Genomic DNA, 21,062 nt, shown 5'->3' with positions numbered 1-21,062 from the left:
CTGAGACTTTGTTAGTGTGCTTTCAAAACGACTCCCGTGTCCTCTCTGCAGGTTGAGACGGTGAAATGCCACTGCATTTCAGATGCTAACAGTTAATGAACTACTGGGCAAATCTTCAAGGACACTCAGAAGATTGAGATCCAGTGGTAAAGGTACTTCTCCCATGTTCAGAGAAAGGAAGGGCCGAGCCAGAGTGTTCTGCATGGTGTAGCGAGAAAATTGCTAGAAATATGACAAAAATAATTCCCTGCGTTTCCGTTTCCAGTTAGACGACCCTGGCTGTTTCCCTCAGTGTCACTTGATTTCTATATACTGGAAAAAATGTAGGTACATAAAGGTGTTGGAAATATCGTAGTCTTGGTTGAAGACTGATTACAAACATTATATCAGTCATGTGTTCCAATATAAACGATGGAGTTAAGGACCCTAATACAGCAAGCACAGGTTTTGCTTTTTCTATACCAGTCTTTCAGGTTTCTGTTAAAAGAGCGTCAGATCATTTGTCTGTGGAGATGATGGTGATAGCAACAGCGTTACAGTGGGTAGAAGAATTTAAAATTAAGAATTTTATTCTTTGTTCAGATTCATGTTCTGCATTAATGTCACTGCAGTCATTTACATGTGAAAGTAGGCAGGATATAGTCAATGAGATATATGAAAGTCTGCACAGATTGGGAAATATGGATATTTTAATAACATTTATGTGGATACCAGCTCACAGAGGGATTAAGGGCAATGAAATTGTGGGTTCATTAGCAAAATAGGCTCTGAAAGAGGAGGAGGTCCTGGACATTTCACTTAGTAAAGCAAAAGGAATAATCAGAAGAAACATCATTAGAGAGTGGCAGCATAGTTGGGATACAAGAAAAACAGGACAACACCTTTATGCAGTACAGAGAGAAGTTAAAAGCTAAAAGCAGCACCAAGGCGAACAAGGCTGATGGTAGCACATACCTGACTCAATAAACACTGCACAGAACAAACAAACATCTGCCAAGCAGAGGAACGTTACACATTAAGCTTGGAGTGGAAGAACTGAGTTTAAAAATGTTTTTTCCATCGGGTTAGGGAGTCTATTCCGTTATAATCTAGGTATACCATCCTGTCCTGATGTGTGAGCCTCCCCCGTTGCGCCAGCGCCATCCCGTGTCTCGCTGCTGCATCTCCCCGCCACTCATGACGGAAGTAGCCGGTGTGCGGGTGACACGTCACTGAGGTCAAACGGGAGGAAAGATGGCGAGCACCTATGAGAGCTTCAACTTGTAAGTGCTAATGAAGAGTGTGTGAAGAGTCCCGGCTGTGTGTGTAATGTCTCTGCTGGGTGAAAGGTCTCCGGGAGGACCTCAAACCGACCGGGCTCACGATAAACCAGATCCCCGAGCGCACGGTCTCTGCTCGGCGCTGCCTTCGTGTCACTGATAACTGTGCTACACCCGTTCCCGGACCAGCTTTTCTGTACGAACGGCCCGCTTTAGTCCACCTGGGTCTGACAGCAGGATCGGTAACATGGCTGCTGTGCTTCAGAGTGGAGCTCCGGCTCAGAGGACCGTGAGCAGCTGTTACTGAGCCTCAGTCTGAAGCAGCTGCCCCAGCATTAGCTCTTAGCCCATAGCTGCTCTCTGTTCATTGTGTGTTCAGTGGAGTGGTTTCTGGTTTCTACCGGCCCGCGGTCTACGGCTGGAGGTGCTGGCTCTGCTGGTGGTGGAGGTGTGATGTTGGTGTTTGCTGCTTCTGAAACAGCTGTTGTCTCTGTCTCACCAGGCGCACCACACCAGAGAAGTTTTACATAGAGGCCTGTGACGATGGCTGCGAGGACGTCCTGGCTATTGACAGAGTGTCAACTGAGATGACTCTGACAGGTGGGTACAGGTCAGGTCAGCACCTACACAGACCCTTCACTTCACTGTGTTGTAGATTTCATTTGAAATAGATGAGGTTGACATTTTTCACAAAGTAAAAACATTAACAATGTTTTTGCGAATGTGTTGAAAATGAACTAAAGTCTCTAGATCTTCACTGTGGCTTCACACTATGGTCAGCTGCTTCCTGTTTGGTGTAATGATCCTTGCGTTAGTCTAGACCTTGACTGAGTCCACCTGTGGTGAACTGAGTTTAGAAACACTCACCTGTGTGTATCGGGTCCGACAGTTCACCTGCAGGTCAGGACAGACATGAAGTCCAGTGAACTCTCAGTAGACCTCTGTGATCTAACTGTGGTGAGACAGAGATCAGGACAAAAAGCTCTGAGTGTTCCCAGGAGCAATAACTGAAGAGGAACAAGTCTGGAACCAGGACTCTTATAGAGCTTGTGTCCAAACAAACTGAGGAACCAGGTAAGAAGGTGAACGCACCCAAGACGCATTTGAGATCGGATCACTCAGCCCACCTTCAGAGGTGGTCTGGACCACATGTGTCCACATTCTTTCAGCAGTGTGAACTTGAATGTGTCCTGGGCCACACTGAAGGACCGACTACTCTACTGACGTCCTCTGTCTCAGTCTGATTAGTCCGGGAAATATTTTACTGTTTCAAATAGTTAAAACTTTATTTCACTGTAAGACCTGTGCACATTGCAATGATTCACTCAACCCCTCCGTGCCCCGCTCTCTTTTTCTCTCTCACTCACAAGCACATTGACAACAAACATGTCTGATGAATTGGCTAAAAACAACAACACATACCTGTTTATCTGCATATAAAGCAGCGAGTGAGATCCAGTAACAAGTGGTCACTGGAGACTCGTGGAGACGCATTTTAAAGCCAGGTGTGAACTGACGTACTCAGAGAGGACCCCTTGTGACCGGGTCACTGAAGACGCATGGTAATGCCAGGTCTGAACAGGGCCGAGAAGACTGAAGCTGTACCTGCTGCTGAAGGGGGTCCTACAAAGACCTGGATTATCTTTTTCTGTCATTATGAATTTTTGATGGTAATTTTATCCATTTCATATCAAATTTAGAACACAGTAGAGTGAAGGGGGCTGAAGCCTGTATATAACACACTGATCTGATGTACAGAGACTGATCCATGCTATACATCTGGACTCAATTAACCTGTTTAATAATAGGAAGAAGAACTTTTAATCATATAGCACTTTTCTTAACAAAGTTACAAAGTGCTTCACAAGAAAAAAGTAAAGCCAGATAAAATAAAAGGTCAAAGTAATAAAGAAGTGTGGAACAGCATAAAGAAAAAACATTATGCAAAAAGATCTGACAGTGAGTGAAAAGAGGAAATAAAATATGTAAAAACAATCATTAGTGAAAAAACAATATACATAAAACACATATCAAACATCCAGCCAAAGGCCGAGACAAAGAAACGCGTTTCTAGAAGAGATTTAAAGGTAAAGCTTTACAGTGTCTGATTCCAGGTGGGAGAGAGTTCCAGGGTGTCAGGGCTCTAATATCAAACGCCCAGTCACCCTTAGTCACAAGCATTGACCTTGCTGGACCAGCAGACCTCCTTCCACAGATCTCAGTCCTTGTTTGAGCACATACCATGTCAATAAATCAGAGATGTAGTTGGGGGCAAAGCCATTTAAGGCTTTAAAAGTCACAAGTAAAAATTTAAAATCAATATGAAATCTAAGAGGGAGCCAGTGAAGGGAGGCGAGCACTGGAGTCATGTGGCTGTACCTGTTCTATCAGCTGAAGATGGTAGTTGGAGGCCTGGCTGATACCTGAATAAAGTGCATCACATAATCAAGCTGCAATAGATAAATGCATGTGTGTAACTCTTGTAGGTCACTGATTGATAGAATTAATCCTGAGCTGGTAGAAACGAGACTGAAGCACGTGTTTGACTTGATTATCAAAGCTTGGCTTAGTGACAAATATTACTGCTGCTGTGAACTCCACTTAATATTGTTGTATAATATTGTTGTATTCCATCAGTCAGGTGTGTTATTCTTGAAGTCAGTAAAATGCCTGATAACTGTTGTTGTGTCCTCAGTGAGGAGGGACATCCCTGCATCAGCCGAGACCAGGCCAGTATGTGGACTCATGGGGACTATACGTCTGGTGGCAGGTGAGTTCAGCAGGAGGATCGCAGCCATCAGCTGTTAGAGAGCTGGACTCCAGCTGTGAGATGTCTGTGCTGTGTGTCTCATCACCACCTGTGTGTGTCAGGTATGTACCTGGTGGTGATCACGAAGAAGCAGAAGGTGGGGGATCTGCTCGGTCACGCTGTGTGGAAGGCTCTGGACTTTGACATCATCTCCTATAAGAAAACGATACTTCACCTGACAGACAACCAGGTAGGATCCTCTGGTTTTAATGGTGTGACTCCAGGGGCCAGATGTTTAAATGATGCGTACGCCACTTCTCAAAAACGGTTTCCCAAAGTGAAATAAGCTGAGACACATAATTTAACACCTAATAAAATAACCAACTTCACAGAGCTTCATTCATTATCATCATTATAAGTTTTACATTTCATAAACAGAAATAATTGTGTTTGTTCTCAGTGTTTCCTTCAGCATCGGTTAATATCCTGATTATTTATTGTGAGTCATTCTGTAACTGTTTCATACTGTCTGAATATTAATAATCACAGTGTTGGAGCCTGTGGAGCCTCATGAAGACTCTCTGCTCCCAGTAAATGAAGGTCCTTCCCGTCTTTCTTCTCTCTATAACTTGTGGCACAGACTGTTTTTATACAAACTGACTGATTAAGGGAGAGTCTTCATCCACTCATGGCTGACTGTGGGAGTGGAAATGAGGCTCGTGCACAATGAGTGAGATTTATAAAGTGGAACCATGTGAACGCACGGCCTCATAATTCTGATGAAAAGAATGTGTGTGTGTGTTTCTGGTTTTGTGCGTACACTTAGTTTTAGTCCCTGGGCTGTTGAGGCCTGGAAGATAAACCACCTGAACTATACTCAAAGGTCTCTTACACATTATTTCCCAGCAGGCAGTGGGGCCTAAACATGGCACGCCTTGTACAGCCATTGAACTGTCGTGTACCTAAAGCTAAAATAATCTGCTCTGATACTGTCATTTTTATTAAAACTATCCAGACAAATAATTGTTGTATCAGACACATCTGTCCAGATGAAGCATCATCAGGTCCAGGGAGAAACACTTTATCTGACCTGGTCCATCATTACAGAACTGTAGAACCACTGGAGGCCTGTTGAAAGATCCAAGTCATTTAAACTAGATATACAGTATATATACATACACACATGAACATGAACAGTATGAAGAACAAAGTTTCCAATTGAAATAAATAATGAATAAATCGATGGAGCAGTTCCTATGAGAAATTCCTCTGAAATGGAAACTATTCAAAAAGTCAACACAACCAACTAAACTATAACAGCTGTGAAACAACAGTACAGTATGAAAAATAACTAACATGTAATCATATCATGATGATAATGATGCAGAACTAGAGAAAGCTAAAAAAGAATTGAGATTATTTTGTCTCACAGCTGGAATGATGTAGTATATAGGCTGATTAGTTTGTGATATAAGCGAACATCTGGAATGATGTGATAAAAACAATATACTGTCTCATAGTGAAAAAACACGCACAGACATGAAATGAGATTGAATAATGACACCTTACGGAGAAACAGGAGCGTGTGAAAGTTGTTTTTCACCGTTCATTGACTGACACTGACCAGGATCAGGGAGGAGGAGCATGAGCTGCTCCTCAGGTGTAGCTGAGGTCACTCAGGTGTCCTCCCTCCCCTCCACCGTCAGTGTTTGTGTCTCTGCCCTCCTCTGGAGCTGGATGTGTCTCTTGTTTCAGATGCAAGACAACAAGGCTTTCCTGTCGATGATCAACAGTGTTCTTCACACAGATGGCTTCTACTTCGCTACAGACTACGACCTGACCCACACCCTGCAGCGGCTGGCCAACACCAGCCCCGAGTTCCAGGAGATGAGCCTTCTGGAGAGGGTTAGATACACATTATATACATTGTATACCTTTAAATACCTTGTATACAGTGCAGTGTGGAATTAGATGCCCAATCAGAATGTGTTAATCATAAAATCAAAGTTAAATCCACATGAATAATTTAATAGTTTTGAGTTGTAGATAAAACTACAAATATTTTTTCTAAATATATTTTGGGGGCATGTTCCTCAACTCCAGGCGTAGGCCACGCCCACATCTGCCTGGGTGCTTGGCTCTGTATTAACATGTGCTAACTGTCCATGCTGCAGGCAGATCAGCGTTTTGTCTGGAACGGTCACCTGTTGCGGGAGTTCATGGCTCAGCCGGAGGTGAGACACAGTTAATGTTCTGCCGTCTCACTGTGGGACTGGAGCTCTGAGGACTATGAAACCAGGGTCTGGAGCTGTGTTTGGGTCCAGCTGCTTCCACCACAGCAGACTGCAGTAGCAGTGATACAGTCTGACCTCATGACCTCACTGCTTTGATTCTTTGTTCTCAGCAGAGGAACTCTCCATCAGTCTTTATCAGTCCTGTTAAAAATATGTTTGCTCATAAAAAGTAATATAAAATAAAAAAAAAAACTTCATCATTTATAAACTAAGTAAACTAACCATGTAAACTAAGTAGGGATTGGATCATGTGGGAGTGTCTGAAAGCCCCTCCCCTCCTCACTCTCTGCAGTGATTGGTCAGGCGTGTGGAGGTGGAAAGTGGGAAGGGTTTGAACTCTCTTTGTTCAGTGTCCACACGACTCCAATCAGTTTTAAAGTGTGCACCAACACCAGGAGAGACTGCACGTGCAGTTATCCCCATCTCTGACAGCAGGCCTTCCCCCTGATGAAGAGTGGGAACAGGTGACACTACTTTACCTGTAGGCCTCTTCAGATGACAGCTGGTATGACCTGGTTTGTTTCTGATGGTCCTGGGCTGACCTCTGTAAGGATTAGAGTCTTTTCTCCCAGCTCAGAACACCAGAGCTGTAGATCTTCACTTCATGTAACCAGGGTCTGAGACAGGTAGCTGGTCATCACTTCTCACCTGTGCTACCTTTGCTACTTCAACCCCTGCAGTACCTGGTCAGTCAGTCCCTGTCCCGCAGTGAGACAGGAAGGAGCTGAAGGCTGCTTGTGTACCTCTGGTTCTGTGAGTGTCGTGATTAATCAAGAACCAAGGTTACACAGGTGACCTATAGAACACCTGTGAACAGAATGATAACATCCATGTGACAGTAAAACACACCATCATTAACACTGCTCTCATCTTCCAGCTGCACAAGTTTGTGTATCCCGTCATCCACGGCTGTATCCTTTCATCAATGTAACAACAGCATGTTAGTGACTGAGTGTGAGACCTGTCCCCTCTCACCTGTTATCAGAGGCAAGCAGTAAATAAGGTGTGTCCAGTTTAACTCCGTCTTTATGGCTTTATTTCTTCCATATACTTTATACAGTCAGATATGCTGATAGAGGTGAGTTTGTCCTTGAACACGTGACTATCGGCTGTAGAAAAACAACAGTACAGTAAACAGTCTTCTATGTGTTTGGTATGAAGAAGATTTTTCATGCTGATCCAACAAGAGAAAAAAAATCAGATATTCATCATCAGTCATCAGATATTTTTCTTTATGTGATGTTGTTTTATTTAAATGTGACTCTTCACTCTTCCATGTCAGTTCTGTTGGTTTCTTAACTCCTCTGTTGACCAGTCATCACCATGAAGTCGTGCTGCATCAACGGGAAGGTGTTTGAGTGGAGCATCATCTCCAGGAGGAGCTGTTTCAGAGCCGGCGTCCGCTACTACGTCCGAGGTAACAGTTCCGCCCACACAGCTGCGTCACGTCTCTGTCTCATGTCCACTGGGTCTGTCTCTGAAGAGAAGCGTCTTCAGCAGACGTACTGTGTTTACAGTATTGTTATTATTGTTTTACAACCATCTGTGACAGGAAAAAAAACCTCACTGTGAACATCAAATGAATGTCATGTGACAAAAACACACTCTGCAGGCACATCCAGTGGACATGAAGTCCAGATCACTGTCTCTGCAGTTTTCAAGCCTTTAGATGTGTGTTCAGTTGTGTGTGTTTGTGTCTGCAGGCATTGACTCTGAAGGCCACGCTGCTAACTACGTAGAGACAGAGCAGATCGTGCAGTTCAGCAGCGCCAAGGCCTCGTTTGTTCAGGTGAGTCAGAGCTGTGATGAAGAACTGAAGCCTTGTTCAGGTGGAGGAAGACACACTGTAAATACTTACCAGCGTCAACCCTCAAATTATCATTACGACAATCTGTGTCAGTTTTGTATTCAAGAAACGTTGTTTGTCTCACCTTGAACAGACATGAAAACACACGCAAATTACACAAAAGAGAACACACAACCAGTGCAAGACAAACTGTACAAGAAAAACAGGAAAACAAAGACAATGAGACAAAGATACATCAGTGCAACAAAAGATCTTATAGATAATCTTAGTGCTGTTACATATATACAGTATAGGTACCTATTTGGCTCATTATTATCATTATTATTATTATTTTTGGCTGGACCGCAACAGCAGGGGCAGCCCTATAATCTGGAATGTCACTGACTGACTGATGATATTTCCATCACTGGTCAGCCGAGTGCCTCGTCAATGAGTTGGAGTTTCTGGTGCAAACAGGTTCTATTAGGGAGGTGTTTACAGCTGCAGTGTTGACTTAAACTTGTAAACCTGGTTCGGGTTTTGGATGTGTATGGATGCTGATTGGGGGCTTTGGGCTACACATCTTATTATGGTCAGTCTACCGAGCTGCTCTGGTTTCCCAGCTGCTTGGGAACTCGCCTCCACTATAGCAAGAGGCAGTGGAATAACTAAACATAAGACACACCGAGCAGAGAGAGCAGGAGAGAGAGGTCTTCTGTAACGAGGCCTCGTACTAACGACTGTGACCAACTCTACAATAAAAGTCTGTGATGTTCTGTTGAAGTAAATAAAGACTAAACTATTGTGGATCCAGACGGAGGCTGTGAGTCATCCTCACTCTCTCCCACTCTCTCTCTCTCTCTCTCTCTCTCTCTCTCTCTCTCTAACTCTCTCTCTCTCACAGCTCAGTCTTCGTCTTTAATTTACGTGTTTGGTGATTTTGTCGGACGACGTCAAAGTTATAAAATCAGGATTCGACCACAGGCGGTCCAGACATGTACTTTAGCTTTTCACCTAGTCTTGTTATTAATATATTCCCCCTAGATCAGTTTTCCATGATATACACAGTATGAAACCCCACAGTGGTCATCACTTTGCTGCACACATCTGTCCACATTCCTGTTGTGGTCCACTCTAAAATGTGGACTCTGAGAGGATGCTGTAAATCCTCTGCACTGCGGCTGCAACAGTGTTGTATGTGGAGCAGTGGGTGACTGAAGACTGGATGATTTTTATGATCTTTCCCTTCCTAGACCAGAGGCTCCATCCCCTTCTACTGGTCCCAAAGACCCAACCTGAAGTACAAGCCCAAACCACAGATCAACAAGACGGTGAACCATGTGAGTTGTTCTCCACACTGAAGTCAGATGAACTGTGCGTCTGTCAGTTTGCCTCATGCAGTTTGTTTCTTCTCTCTGTAGTTGGACGGATTCCAGAGACACTTTGACTCACAGATCATTCTCTATGGAAGACAAGTCATTCTGAACCTGGTGAGCTCAAACCTGCACTCTGCGTTTAATCCATGATACGACCCTGATAAGAAGAATAATAATGAGACACGACAACCACATATTCATTTATGGCTGTTTACATTAGGTTTAGATAAAACCACCGAGTTCCTGTTTTCCTGTTTTTCCACAGATCAACCAGAAGGGCTCAGAGAAGCCACTGGAGATGGCGTTTGACAAGATGGTGACCAGCCTGGGTAACGGCATGATCAAGTAAGATTACCACCGCCTCCTCCATCCATTCCTTTAAAGCCTCATGTGTCCTCCACTTCAGATCTGGTTGAGGTCTTTGTTTCCTCTCTGCAGGTACATAGCGTTTGACTTCCACAAGGAGTGCAGTCGGATGAGGTGGCACCGCCTGCAGATCTTACTGGACATGGTCGCTGAGATGCAGGATGAATCTGGGTCAGTGTGATATACAAGTACACCAGGCAGATATATATATGTGCACATATCTTTACATCAGAAGTAATAATGTGTGTGTGTGTGTGTTCAGATATTTCCTGGTGGATGCAGATGGGAAGGTGCTGATGAACCAGGAGGGGACGTTTCGGAGCAACTGCATGGACTGTCTGGACCGGACCAATGTGATCCAGAGTCTGCTGGCACGGCGGTCTCTGCAGTCACAGCTACGGGTAGGAGGCCCCCCCCCCCAATACATGAGGAGGAGAGGGACAGTGATAAAACAACTGAACAGTGGTAACGTGGCCTGCGTAGAGAACAGAGGCTGTGTGGAGTGCAGTAGTTTTATATTCAGGTGAACGGGAAGTGTTGCTTTTGCATCAAGAGAAAGGAGCAGATCGGAGAACAGGGAGGCTCTGTCGTAGCTTTTAGCTTAGCATCCTCTGACATGTGAATCAGGAGGCTTATGTTGATCGTACCTCTGAACTCAGATCTGTTTGTTCCTGTAGAAAATGGGTGTCCTGCACACGGGCCAGCAGATTGAGGAGCAGGCAGATTTTGAGAAGGTGTACAAGAACGGTAAGCCCCCCCCCCCCGAATGAGTTACCTGACACACCCAGATTTAAGGTCATAGATGTTTATCCTCATTCTCCCTGTCTCCCTCCCTGTCCACTCACAGCCTGGGCAGACAATGCTGACGCCTGTGCCAAGCAGTACGCTGGAACTGGAGCCTTGAAGACAGACTTCACCAGGTCAGTTGTCACACAGCTAACAATCAGCTAATCGCATGTTAGCTACCTGCTTCAGCGTAAGGATGGAGATCTGTCGAGCCGTCCCTCCCCCAACACTTGGGTTCAGATATATTTTAACAGATAATGTCTGGCTTTGTAAAACATCTGGATGTTCATAGAAGAGGAATCCTGATATGTTCTGGTTCTCCTGACCTGGTTCTCCTGACCTGGTTCTCCTGATCTGTTCTTCTGGCCCTCACTGATCACTACTGACTGATGTGTCCAGTCACTTCCACTTGAAACAGAATCAAGATTTAGTGTGAAGTTAGGAGCATGAACGTCCTCAGTAAAGTGAATGAGTTATGATATATTAAATGGAGATGCTGGAGGAAAGGTCAAAGGTCACTGTGTGGTGTTGACCGACTGGTTGCTCTTTCAGGACGGGGAAGAGGACTCAGTGGGGGCTGCTGATGGACGGCTGGAACTCCATGATCCGATATTACAAAAACAACTTCTCTGACGGGTTTAGACAGGTGAGTCAGACAGGTGTCCTCTCACAGCCTGAGCGCTACTTCCTGGTTCAACTTTGACCAATCATACTCACTGTAGCTGAGCACACCTGCAGTTATTCAATTTACTGCACAGTCACACTGGAGCTTTCAGGTGCCTGCACTTTTCTGTTCATTCTCAAATGACACTGTGTACAGCAGTGAGGTAACATGTTACCATGGCAACAGAAAGAGGCTCCAGAGATTCTGCATGACAACAGAAGCTTAGTCCAGAGTCTGAATGAGGAGGATTCAGTTCAGGTGCAGTGAGTAGAATTGTCCATCAGCTGTTGACACCATGTAAAGCAACATCTGAAATGTAAAAGATTTTAATGAACTTTTGAAAAGAACCAAAACTAAATTTGAACCTGATCCAGAACAGTTCTTCAGTCTGACGTGATCAGAGATTTTTATACCCTCAGAGCAGCTGAGGACTTCACTCTGCCAGCAAGCAAAACTTTATTTATAAAGCACGTTTCATTCCAGGTGGAAGCGCAACATGCTGCACAAAGCCTGAGTTATCAAGGAGGTTACAACCACAAAAATGATGTGGGAAGTGTAAAGATAAAACATGAGACACAAATTAAAAAAGACACATAAAGAAAAGAAAATAATTAAGACCAACAACCGAATAGTAAAAAATAAAAACAAATAAAATGGTTTATTAAGAGCAGTAAAGCAGATGACTGGAAAGCGCTGCTAAAAAGGAAAGTTTACAGTTTATTTAAAAGATGGCAGCACCTCTGCTGTGATTAAGTTGCATGTTCCAGCATAAAAGCTGAAGGCAGTTCCACCAATTTTTGTGGAGACCCGGGGAATAACAGGTTCTAACTGATTCACAGTTCACAACCAAGTCTGACAGATAGATAGATAGATAGATAGATAGATAGATAGATAGATAGATAGATAGATAGATAGATAGATAGATACTTAATACTCACTTTTGTGATATTCCTTAAACGATAAGAATCAGTTTTAACTGTGCTGTTAATGTGGCTCTGGAAAGAGAGGTCAGCATCCAGGATCATTCCAAGGTTTCTAGCCTGTGTGACGATTTCCAGAGACAGTTATGATAATTTGAAAGGGATTTCCTGTCTATCAGTTAATTAACACTATTTGTATTAATAAAAACATCGGTAACTCTGGTCTGTTGTAATGCAGGACTCCATTGATGTGTTCCTGGGGAACTATGCTGTGGAGGAAGCTGATTGGACCACGCCTCTGCGTGACCCCAAAGACTGGAAGTTCCTGACGGTGAGAGAGACTCGGGATGATGGACTGATCAGGTTTAAGTTGTCCAACGTGTTTAATGTGACTCTGGTCTTCTTCTCCTTCCAGCTGCCCATCATCATGGTGGTCGCCTTCTCCATGTGCATCATCTGCCTGCTGATGGCTGGTGAGACAAACTGCAGTTCAACAGTTTATTTATCTTCAAATGAATTCCCATCAGGCTTGTAACATGTCTGCACTGAAACATGTTTGTATTCCTCTGCTGACCTGCTGCGACCCGCTGTCCCCTCTCAGGTGACACGTGGACTGAGACTCTGGCCTACGTCTTGTTCTGGGGGACGGCCAGCGTGGTGACGGGCGGCCTCATCCTCTTTAACGGCCGCGACTTTGTCGATGCTCCAAGGCTGGTGCAGAAGGAGAAGCTGGACTGAACGTGTGTGTGTGGAAAGCAGCTTGGCCCTGGAGAGCTCACCGCCTCATCCTCCAGCTCTTCATCACTTTACCCCCAGCATCAGCATCAGCATCAGCATCAGCAGGCCTGGAGCCTTTACTGACAGGGGGGGGGCGGTGGTGGAGGAGGGAGGAGGGCGGCGGGCAGGGGGCCGGCCTCGTGTACAGCGGTGGTGGAAAGACAGAGACTGGGGGTGCACGGGGGTGCTGCTGTCCACACTGCAGCAGTCGTCAGGTGGACAGGACTGTCTGTCCACTGGTTTTACTGGACTCTCCGGAGTTTGTTTAACTGGATGTGTGGTGGGACCGACGTATTGTTTCCTGTTTGTCCTTTACTGGATGTACTGGGATCAGATCAGAGCAGCTGCTGCAGCTGTGAATGATTTACTGTATGTACTGTTAATTTCTCTTTGTCTTTCTTTTTGCTGTTGCCAACATGTTCATCATGTGCAGTGATTCTGCCTCGGGTTCAATGCTGCTCGTCTGGAGGTCAGTGACACGTCCAGCCTCTGATCCACTGACACAGTGGACTCTGGTCTGACAGACCGACTGAGGTTTGACGCAGCAGGTAGATTTATGCTTCTTTATTGTTGGGCCTCATGCAAGAACCTCCATTAGTTCTTTGAGGGATTTAAGAGGAACCAAGTTCACGACGATCCAGACCAGACCAGACCAGTACAGGTCAGCCTTAATCTGAACCAATCTGGAGTTTAGATATTACACTGAAATAAAATATATAAATGAAACAGACTTGATGCTAAATGAATCATCATCACAGCTTCACTGGGTGGAGTTACAGTGGATGTTTATTGGTGTATTCATCACGGTCAGTGAGGCATCTCATTGCTTCTTCTTCTCCTCCTGCTTCTTCTTCTCCTGCTTCGTCCTCCTCCTCCTTCTCTTTGTTAGCCTGTCTGTGAATGAAACCTTCATGTAGCCGTTTATCATCATGTGTTTGCATGAGGCCCAGTGTTTCACCCTCATGGAGAAACCTGAATCTGCCTTAAGACCTGGACCGTGTGTTTGTGGGAGGTGCCACAGGTTCAGTCCTCTTCAGCCCTCTGGTGGTCACAGCTGACTGTGGGAGACAACACTTGTGCTGGGACAGAGTCCGTCCTCAGCGGACTCTGGTGGGGCGGAACATGTAGTTACTGAGCCCAGCTTCATTTTGCTCCTCGGCTGGTTGTGATACTGGTTGAGGTTGTGTCATGTGGTCCGGCTCTGACCAGAGACTGGAACCAAACTCAGGTCTTAAACCTGAACCTGGTGTGATTACTGTCAGGTTGGTTTATCTATGGGTCAAACACTACAAACATGTAGCGTGTTGGAGACGCTCTCATCATGTCGGTGCCATATAACTCTATTTCTTTACCAAATAATATATTCATGAAAATCAAGTCCTCAGCTGTTTAAAGGAAGAAAACAACAAACAAAGAACTCAGTCCAAACATCTGACAAGTTGATGAATAGTTTTCATTGCTGTGCGCCAGCAACAGTCAGACACGTATCCGTACGTCCGTCCTATTCTCATGGACACGATATCTCAGCAACGCCTTGACATAACTTCTTCAAATTTGGAACAAACCTCCATTTGGTCTCAAGGATGAAATGATTAGATTTTGGTGGTCAAAGGTCAAAGTTCAAGGTCACAGTGACCTCACAAAACATGTTTTTGGCCGTAACTCACAAATTCATACATGAATTATGACACCATTTAACTCAAATGTCTATAAGGATAAAATGAAGTGATGACATTTAATATCCAAAAGGTCAAAGGTCAACTTCACTGTGATAATATTCTGCAAAAGCACTTCTGGCCATGATTCAACACTGTAGATTGTGACCATATTTCCTGTAGCTTGTCTGCTTGGTGGAGGAAACAACCACGAGGAGGTGAATGTAGTTTGATCAGTCTTCCCAAGCTGTCGGTCCTGATGTTCACTGCGGTTCCCTCAGGATCACCGGCTCAGTGTATCAACAGAAGCAACACTCGCTCCTGATCTGTTCCAGGAAAGTTGTGTCAGAGATGTAGATGATGATTCAGTTGACTCTGAATCTGAGAGCTCCTCCTCCTGTAGCAGGATCTAAATCCTTGTGGCCTGTTGCTCTGTGTTTTAGATCAGACAGCTGTCAGGTTGTCATGTGATCTGTGATGGGGACTGTAAGGAGTGATGTGACAGACCTGTAGGTCAGATCTTCCATGTGATCTCTGAACTCTGACACAAGAAGTTCGCAGCTACAAAACTACTCCACATGGGATTTTGACTCGTGAGGAACTTAAAGGTTTAATCTGGTGTTCAACTATCATTTTATTTTTGTCAACAAATCCCATGAAAAGTTCAAAACCAACAGTGTGTTAGTCCGTCTCAGTACTTCCTGACTTCCCTCCGCTGTCTGTCCCTCAGGTCTCAGCTCATTGGTTCTTACTGAGGATGAAAATCTTCAAAAACTGCTCACAAACATAGTTTCATTTTCTCAGTGATTTTTTGATGAAACAGTTGATCACAGTGATTTCTATCAAACAAACAGGAGGAAACTGACTTTGTTTGGGATTATGTGTGACTGAGTCTAAATAAACTACAGTGTGTGTTCATGGTGAAGGAACATGTCACTGAAACTGGAGCTCTGTGGCTCAGAGGAATCAGACTGTAGATACACTGTGCTGGTTGGTAGGAGACAGTCACTGGTTGGTTGAGTCTGGGATTTGTTGACATTGAAATATACAGAAGATCACCACAGTAACTGAAAGAAAGTGTTTTGTAAGATCACACTCACATTGACCCTTGACCTTTGACCATCAAAATCTAATCAGTTTATCCTTGAGTCCTAGTGAATGTTTGTGCCAAATTTGAAGAAGTTCCATCAAGGTGTTACTGAGATATCGTGTCCACAGGAATGGGACTGACAACCAACTGTATGGATGGACAATCTGAAAACAATATATATATATATATATATTGTTTTCAGATTGTTTCAGATATATATATATATATGACTATTGCTGGTGTGAAGGGAAATAAATGTCATGTTTGGCAGAATCCTCTTTGAATGTAAACCTGCTGTGTATGTAACGTGCTGTGTAGCGTGTGTGTTACAGTGTGTGTTTCATGTGGGAGAAACTGCAGTCGTTTTCATCAGAACTGTGATGACACCATGATTGACAGCTCCACAGAAACCTGGGCCCAGACTGTAGAACATCAGCTGAACAGGTTCTAATAGAACAGCACCAGGGGAGACTGAGGGACAGTGTTCAGCCTTATATGACCCACCTGAGGACGAGTTCAGGGAGTGAACGCCATAAAGTTCAGTCCATGCTGAGACCACGTTGTTTTGGTGTCAGACTGTAGGTTGTGACGCTGATGCAGGAGAATTCATTCCAACTCTTCTTCTTTCATTTGTTTACTCACCGGACCTTTACCCATCAGGCCGAGCTGCTGCCTTACTGTTCACTGAGGGGGCGTCTGACTGTACGTAATCATTTACTGACCTCTGCTGAACTCAGAATGTAAAAAGCTGTTATGTAATTATAGGAGTGTTTTTCTTGTTACCGGATGATTTTCTCACTGGAAACTCGGACAGCCAATGACATGCTTCCTCTGACAGCAGCTGCAGTAATAAACAGGGCAGATGATCACTGTAGTGTCCTGGTTCTTCTTTGTGCTTTGTCGTCAAAGCAGTGTGAGACAGTGTCGGCTCAGAGGGGGAGAGTAACACACAACAACTTCATTTTTGTTGCCACCTAGGGGCAGCAGAGTAACCTGAAAACATGACATTATTGCCTTGTTTATAGGAATGTACTACAGCACCATATACAGTAGATGTTATCAGTCAGCTGTTCAAAGTGGAGTTTGTTGTGAGGAAGGTGGTGTTTGGTGGAACTGTGAGGTTCTGAACAGGATTTGTAGTAAAAGAGCTCAAACACACAAACATGCTCTTATACGGTGCCGTGATATAATAAACGTGCTCTTAATAGGAACCTAAAAAGTTGAAGCTCACAGACCGAACACCATAAACCTTAGTGACTCAGACACTATTGAACTGATACCTTTATCATGCATTGTCAATAAAAAGTGTGGTGGTATTTATGGCAGGAGGACCTGAAAGAAACTGCTGTGTCACAAATGTTTAACCCAGTGTGAGGAACATGAAGGAGTCTGAGTCTGACGCCTCGGTCCACATCATGTTAGAGACAGAGCTCTCTTCATCATCATCATCATCATCAGCTGGACCCTCTCCTCTCTGTGTCTCTAAGACTGACCAACAACATGAGCCTGTTACATAATCTTATTCAGCGTTGGGGAAGCTTCCTTAGTTACAAGCCACCACTACAGCAAAGCAGGGAGACATCTAGTTTAGTAACTAACGCCACAGGTGAAAGCCTGTTCCCGCCCCCCCCCCCACCCCGGTTCAGTTCCAGTAGAGAAGCAATGGTAAAACTAGAATCACGTCCTCGTGGTTGTCTGCCTCTCCACTCAGACTAGTTTCAGGTTACAGGGCTCAGGTGAACTGTTTATCCAGAATCATATAAAAATATGAACCAATTCTGTGAAATTTCATCACCCTTGCTCTGTGAAGTTTTGAGTAATGGCTAGAAAGTGTTTTCTGAGGTCACGGTGACCTTTGACCTTTGACCCCCAAAATCTACTATGTTCATCCTTGAGTCCTAGTGAATGTTAAAGTGTTACTGAGATATCGTGTCCACGAGAATGGGACAGAAGTACGGATGGCTGGACATCGCGGTGCTGAGGCATAATAAAATTCTGTTCCTTTCCTGCCCCTCCCACAATAGAGGAATGGACAGATCTATACAATGCAAAAAATTATGTTCTCACTTTGCCTTAAAATACATAATACATTTACTAAGTTATGGTCAAAATAAGTTTCCTATGTATGACAGGCACAGCCACATATGTTGGAGTTAACAAATGAATTGAACTTTGGTTTGTCTTGTAGGTTGGATGCTTATTTGTGTATGTTGGTATGTTTATATAAACTGTACATTTCTTGTCTTTTTTCTGTCTTGAAATTTTGATAACTCACTGGATTGTCTCCCAACACATTAATGCACACATGGGTTAATATACATCCTTTTTTCAGATTGTTGTTGGATAGTTATTGGAAATTTTATTGAATACATTTTGTTTAAAAAAAAAAGGAAAAGGATGTTGAGAAAGGAATGGTTCTTGGCCATGCTGTTCATGCTGCTGACTTCTACTACTCTGTGTGTAGCACTCTGTAAGGAGATGTTTCTGTAACTGGTGAAATGGTCTCAACTATCCACAAAAACAAATTACAAAATATATATAGTTTCCTCTCCTTTTATGGCCCAAAGTTGTTTGTATTTTCAGTGGTTAACTACACAAAAATGACCAAAATAAGTTATTTAACTATTTGAATCACTATGAACATATGAATGTAGCTGAACCACTAGCAAATGTATTAATTATATAGTTCACTTCTCCCCAACACTGATCTTATTTCCTGTATTTTCTCCACCTCCTTTCTGCTGCAGCGTCCTGAAACAGCGAGCCATGTTTATACTGGAGTGTATTTCAGATCCCATTATCAGGTTGTAATAGATATGAGATGATAATAACTCTGTTATTGATCAGATTAGACTCAGTAATGATGGTGATACTTTGAACAGCCTTGATCTGACAGTAAATGATGCACAAAAGAGTTTCCTCCGTTTATTGTTTTATAATGTGAACAGTAACAATATAACAGTATAGAGCGTATCTGCTGTGTGCAGCACAGAAGTTATTTAATCAATATCACAAGCGCGGGAGTGATGCACTGAATATCAGCATGACTGTGACTTCTTACGACAACAGGTCTACGAGCGCCATATTATTTAACAGTAATATGCAACAACAGATTATGATTTGTTTGTTTATTTCATCATTTACAAACAAAAATAGTTCTGCAACTGTACTGTTGCTAAACAACACGTAGACATTTTCCTGACCTGACGATATATATAAGCACAACTTGAGGTGTGCACGGAAGTATCCAGGTTTCTTTCCTCCCCTACATCATCAATTCAAATGTTACTTCTGGAAATATATTCATCTTCACAAAGTTTGTTACAATCTAAGAAAGATAATGACTGTTAATATACACTAATGTGTGCAGTGCTGTTGTGCTCTGTATCAGCACTCATGGAACGTCTCTCATCCAATCAAATTACTTGGTCGGAACTAACTGTTGTATAAACTGTTACATTGTTATTCATCACACACACTCTAACTGCAAGCCCTAAAAATTCCCCCCAAAGAATCTGACAAATCTCTTTTAAATGCCAGTTTCCAACTTTCATGGATGATTTATATATAAAAACGTGAATAAATTCGTCCTCTATCACCCAGTGTTGGTCTCATTGTGACATCACCAGTAGTTTCTGTAGAAATCCCCCCTCGGTGCAGAGAGAGCTCCAGTCTCAGACCCAGCTCTGATGTTCCTGTCAACAACAGAGACAAAGGGAGTCTTTACACTATGACAGCTCCTCAACAGTAAACAGTAGGTACACATATAACATATCATTTTCTCTATTAAAGCCTTGAGACACTCATCATGAAGAGATTTTGTCAGTGGGACTTGTGGTTTTTGAGCTATGAGGCCATTTTGATGAGAGATTTTAACTTTTGAACTGTTATCTGTCTAGGGATACATGGTGGTGTGTCTGTGTATTGACCCGTCCCCCTGGAGGCCCTAGTTACCATGGCAACTCATGACTCAACAGTTTCAGAGCAGAAAAGGACAAAGTTGATTCTGATTGGTTAATTAGATAGATTAACTCTTAGGGTTAGGTGTTCGAAATCACTCACTACTAACTATACTCCACCATTTTGTAGTGCTGTCTGAATGTATAGTAAGAATTATTATACCCTATACAGTGGACTCATAGTATCCCACAATGCATCATGAAAAGTAGTGTACAACGATGGTTGATGTGGAGAAAATTTGTGTCCATAAGTGTTTTTCCATTTTACTGAAGAGCTCAGTATAAAGTCCTCTACATAGAACTCCCTGGATAGTGAGTGAGGAGGGAGGAGTGAGTGATTTCAGACACAACCATAGACATTTTATTTCCAGCCATGATGTCCTCTCCTTATCAACATAGGTGTTACTGATAATAAATGATAAATAATAAAACACTGTTATTGATACTCATTAACCGCCCCTTTCACGGTTGAAACCAGGTATGTCAGTGTAGCATTACCTCAGTATACTGTTATTTCTTGTTCTCCTTTAGTTCTGTTTCTTGTTTTTGTGGCGTATTTGCTGTGATGTGGATCAGATGACGAGGAAACAACAACAAGCTTAAAATGCCAGCTCAGATTATCCTCAGTGAGCAGGAGGAGAGACCTGCTGGGGGGTTACCACAGTTCAAACCTGTCAAAAGTTTCTGGTTGTGCAGTAGCTTGTAAGGAGTCATAGGAGTAAAACTAGGATTTAAATCCAGGAAGTGGATCCTATTCATTCTTTACTGATGATGTCAAATCAAACAAGATACTTAGAAGTGAATCAATCGAACTGTCTGTGGGTGTAGTTTGACAAAACTAATCACAAGTCAACTTCCCAGTCATCACCTGACCTGATCACCTGTATGAAGCTTCAGTGGGTTGGTCACATCTCTCTATGGTCTCAGGTGATGTGTAGGTTGATGTTACTAATGTGTTAGATGAAGCTGTCATGGCCAGGTACCAGGTGTCAGATGGGTCAGAATTCTGCTTCTCACTTTAGTCACTTCACAACCAAACACCTCCATATCTGTGATGTACTCCACACCTGCACACCTGCCCACCTGCCCACCTGCCCACCTGCCCACCTGCCCACCTGCCCACCTGCACAGCTGCACACAGTCTTAGAACTTCCGCCTCTATTCATCTCACTGTACCACCATGGGGTTTAGAGCCTTCAGCTGTGTTGCCCCTCGACTCTGGAACTCACTCCCACAAGACTTCAGTAATATTGACTCTCTTCCTGTTTTCAAATCCAATTCCCTCTGGAAGGTGATTACTGGCAAGTTTTTACCCAAGTGACATCACAGAACTAAAGTGCTGAATATCAGGCTAATAAGTTCAACCCTATCCTGTACATGT

General features: G+C 43.5%; 1 protein-coding gene across 1 annotated transcript; it reads left to right on the top strand.

Annotated features, from left to right (window-relative positions):
- The first annotated feature begins 694 nt into the window (after window positions 1-694).
- Window positions 695-16,591, top strand: LOC130172438 (phosphatidylinositol-3-phosphatase SAC1-B). Its single transcript, XM_056381181.1, has 20 exons — window positions 695-1,262; window positions 1,762-1,859; window positions 3,955-4,029; window positions 4,131-4,258; window positions 5,764-5,913; window positions 6,183-6,242; window positions 7,180-7,213; window positions 7,618-7,719; window positions 8,006-8,091; window positions 9,342-9,428; window positions 9,510-9,578; window positions 9,730-9,809; window positions 9,903-10,001; window positions 10,093-10,231; window positions 10,508-10,577; window positions 10,678-10,750; window positions 11,169-11,262; window positions 12,439-12,531; window positions 12,616-12,673; window positions 12,802-16,591. Exons 1-20 carry the CDS (start codon window positions 1,234-1,236, stop codon window positions 12,936-12,938), a joined length of 1,761 nt encoding a protein of 586 aa, XP_056237156.1. The 5' UTR covers window positions 695-1,233; the 3' UTR covers window positions 12,939-16,591.
- The last annotated feature ends 4,471 nt before the right edge of the window (window positions 16,592-21,062 follow it).

The sequence above is a fragment of the Seriola aureovittata genome, chromosome 7, assembly GCF_021018895.1.
Source record: "Seriola aureovittata isolate HTS-2021-v1 ecotype China chromosome 7, ASM2101889v1, whole genome shotgun sequence".
NCBI classification, from domain to species: Eukaryota; Metazoa; Chordata; class Actinopteri; order Carangiformes; family Carangidae; genus Seriola; species Seriola aureovittata.
This window is presented reverse-complemented; position numbering and strand designations above follow the sequence as displayed.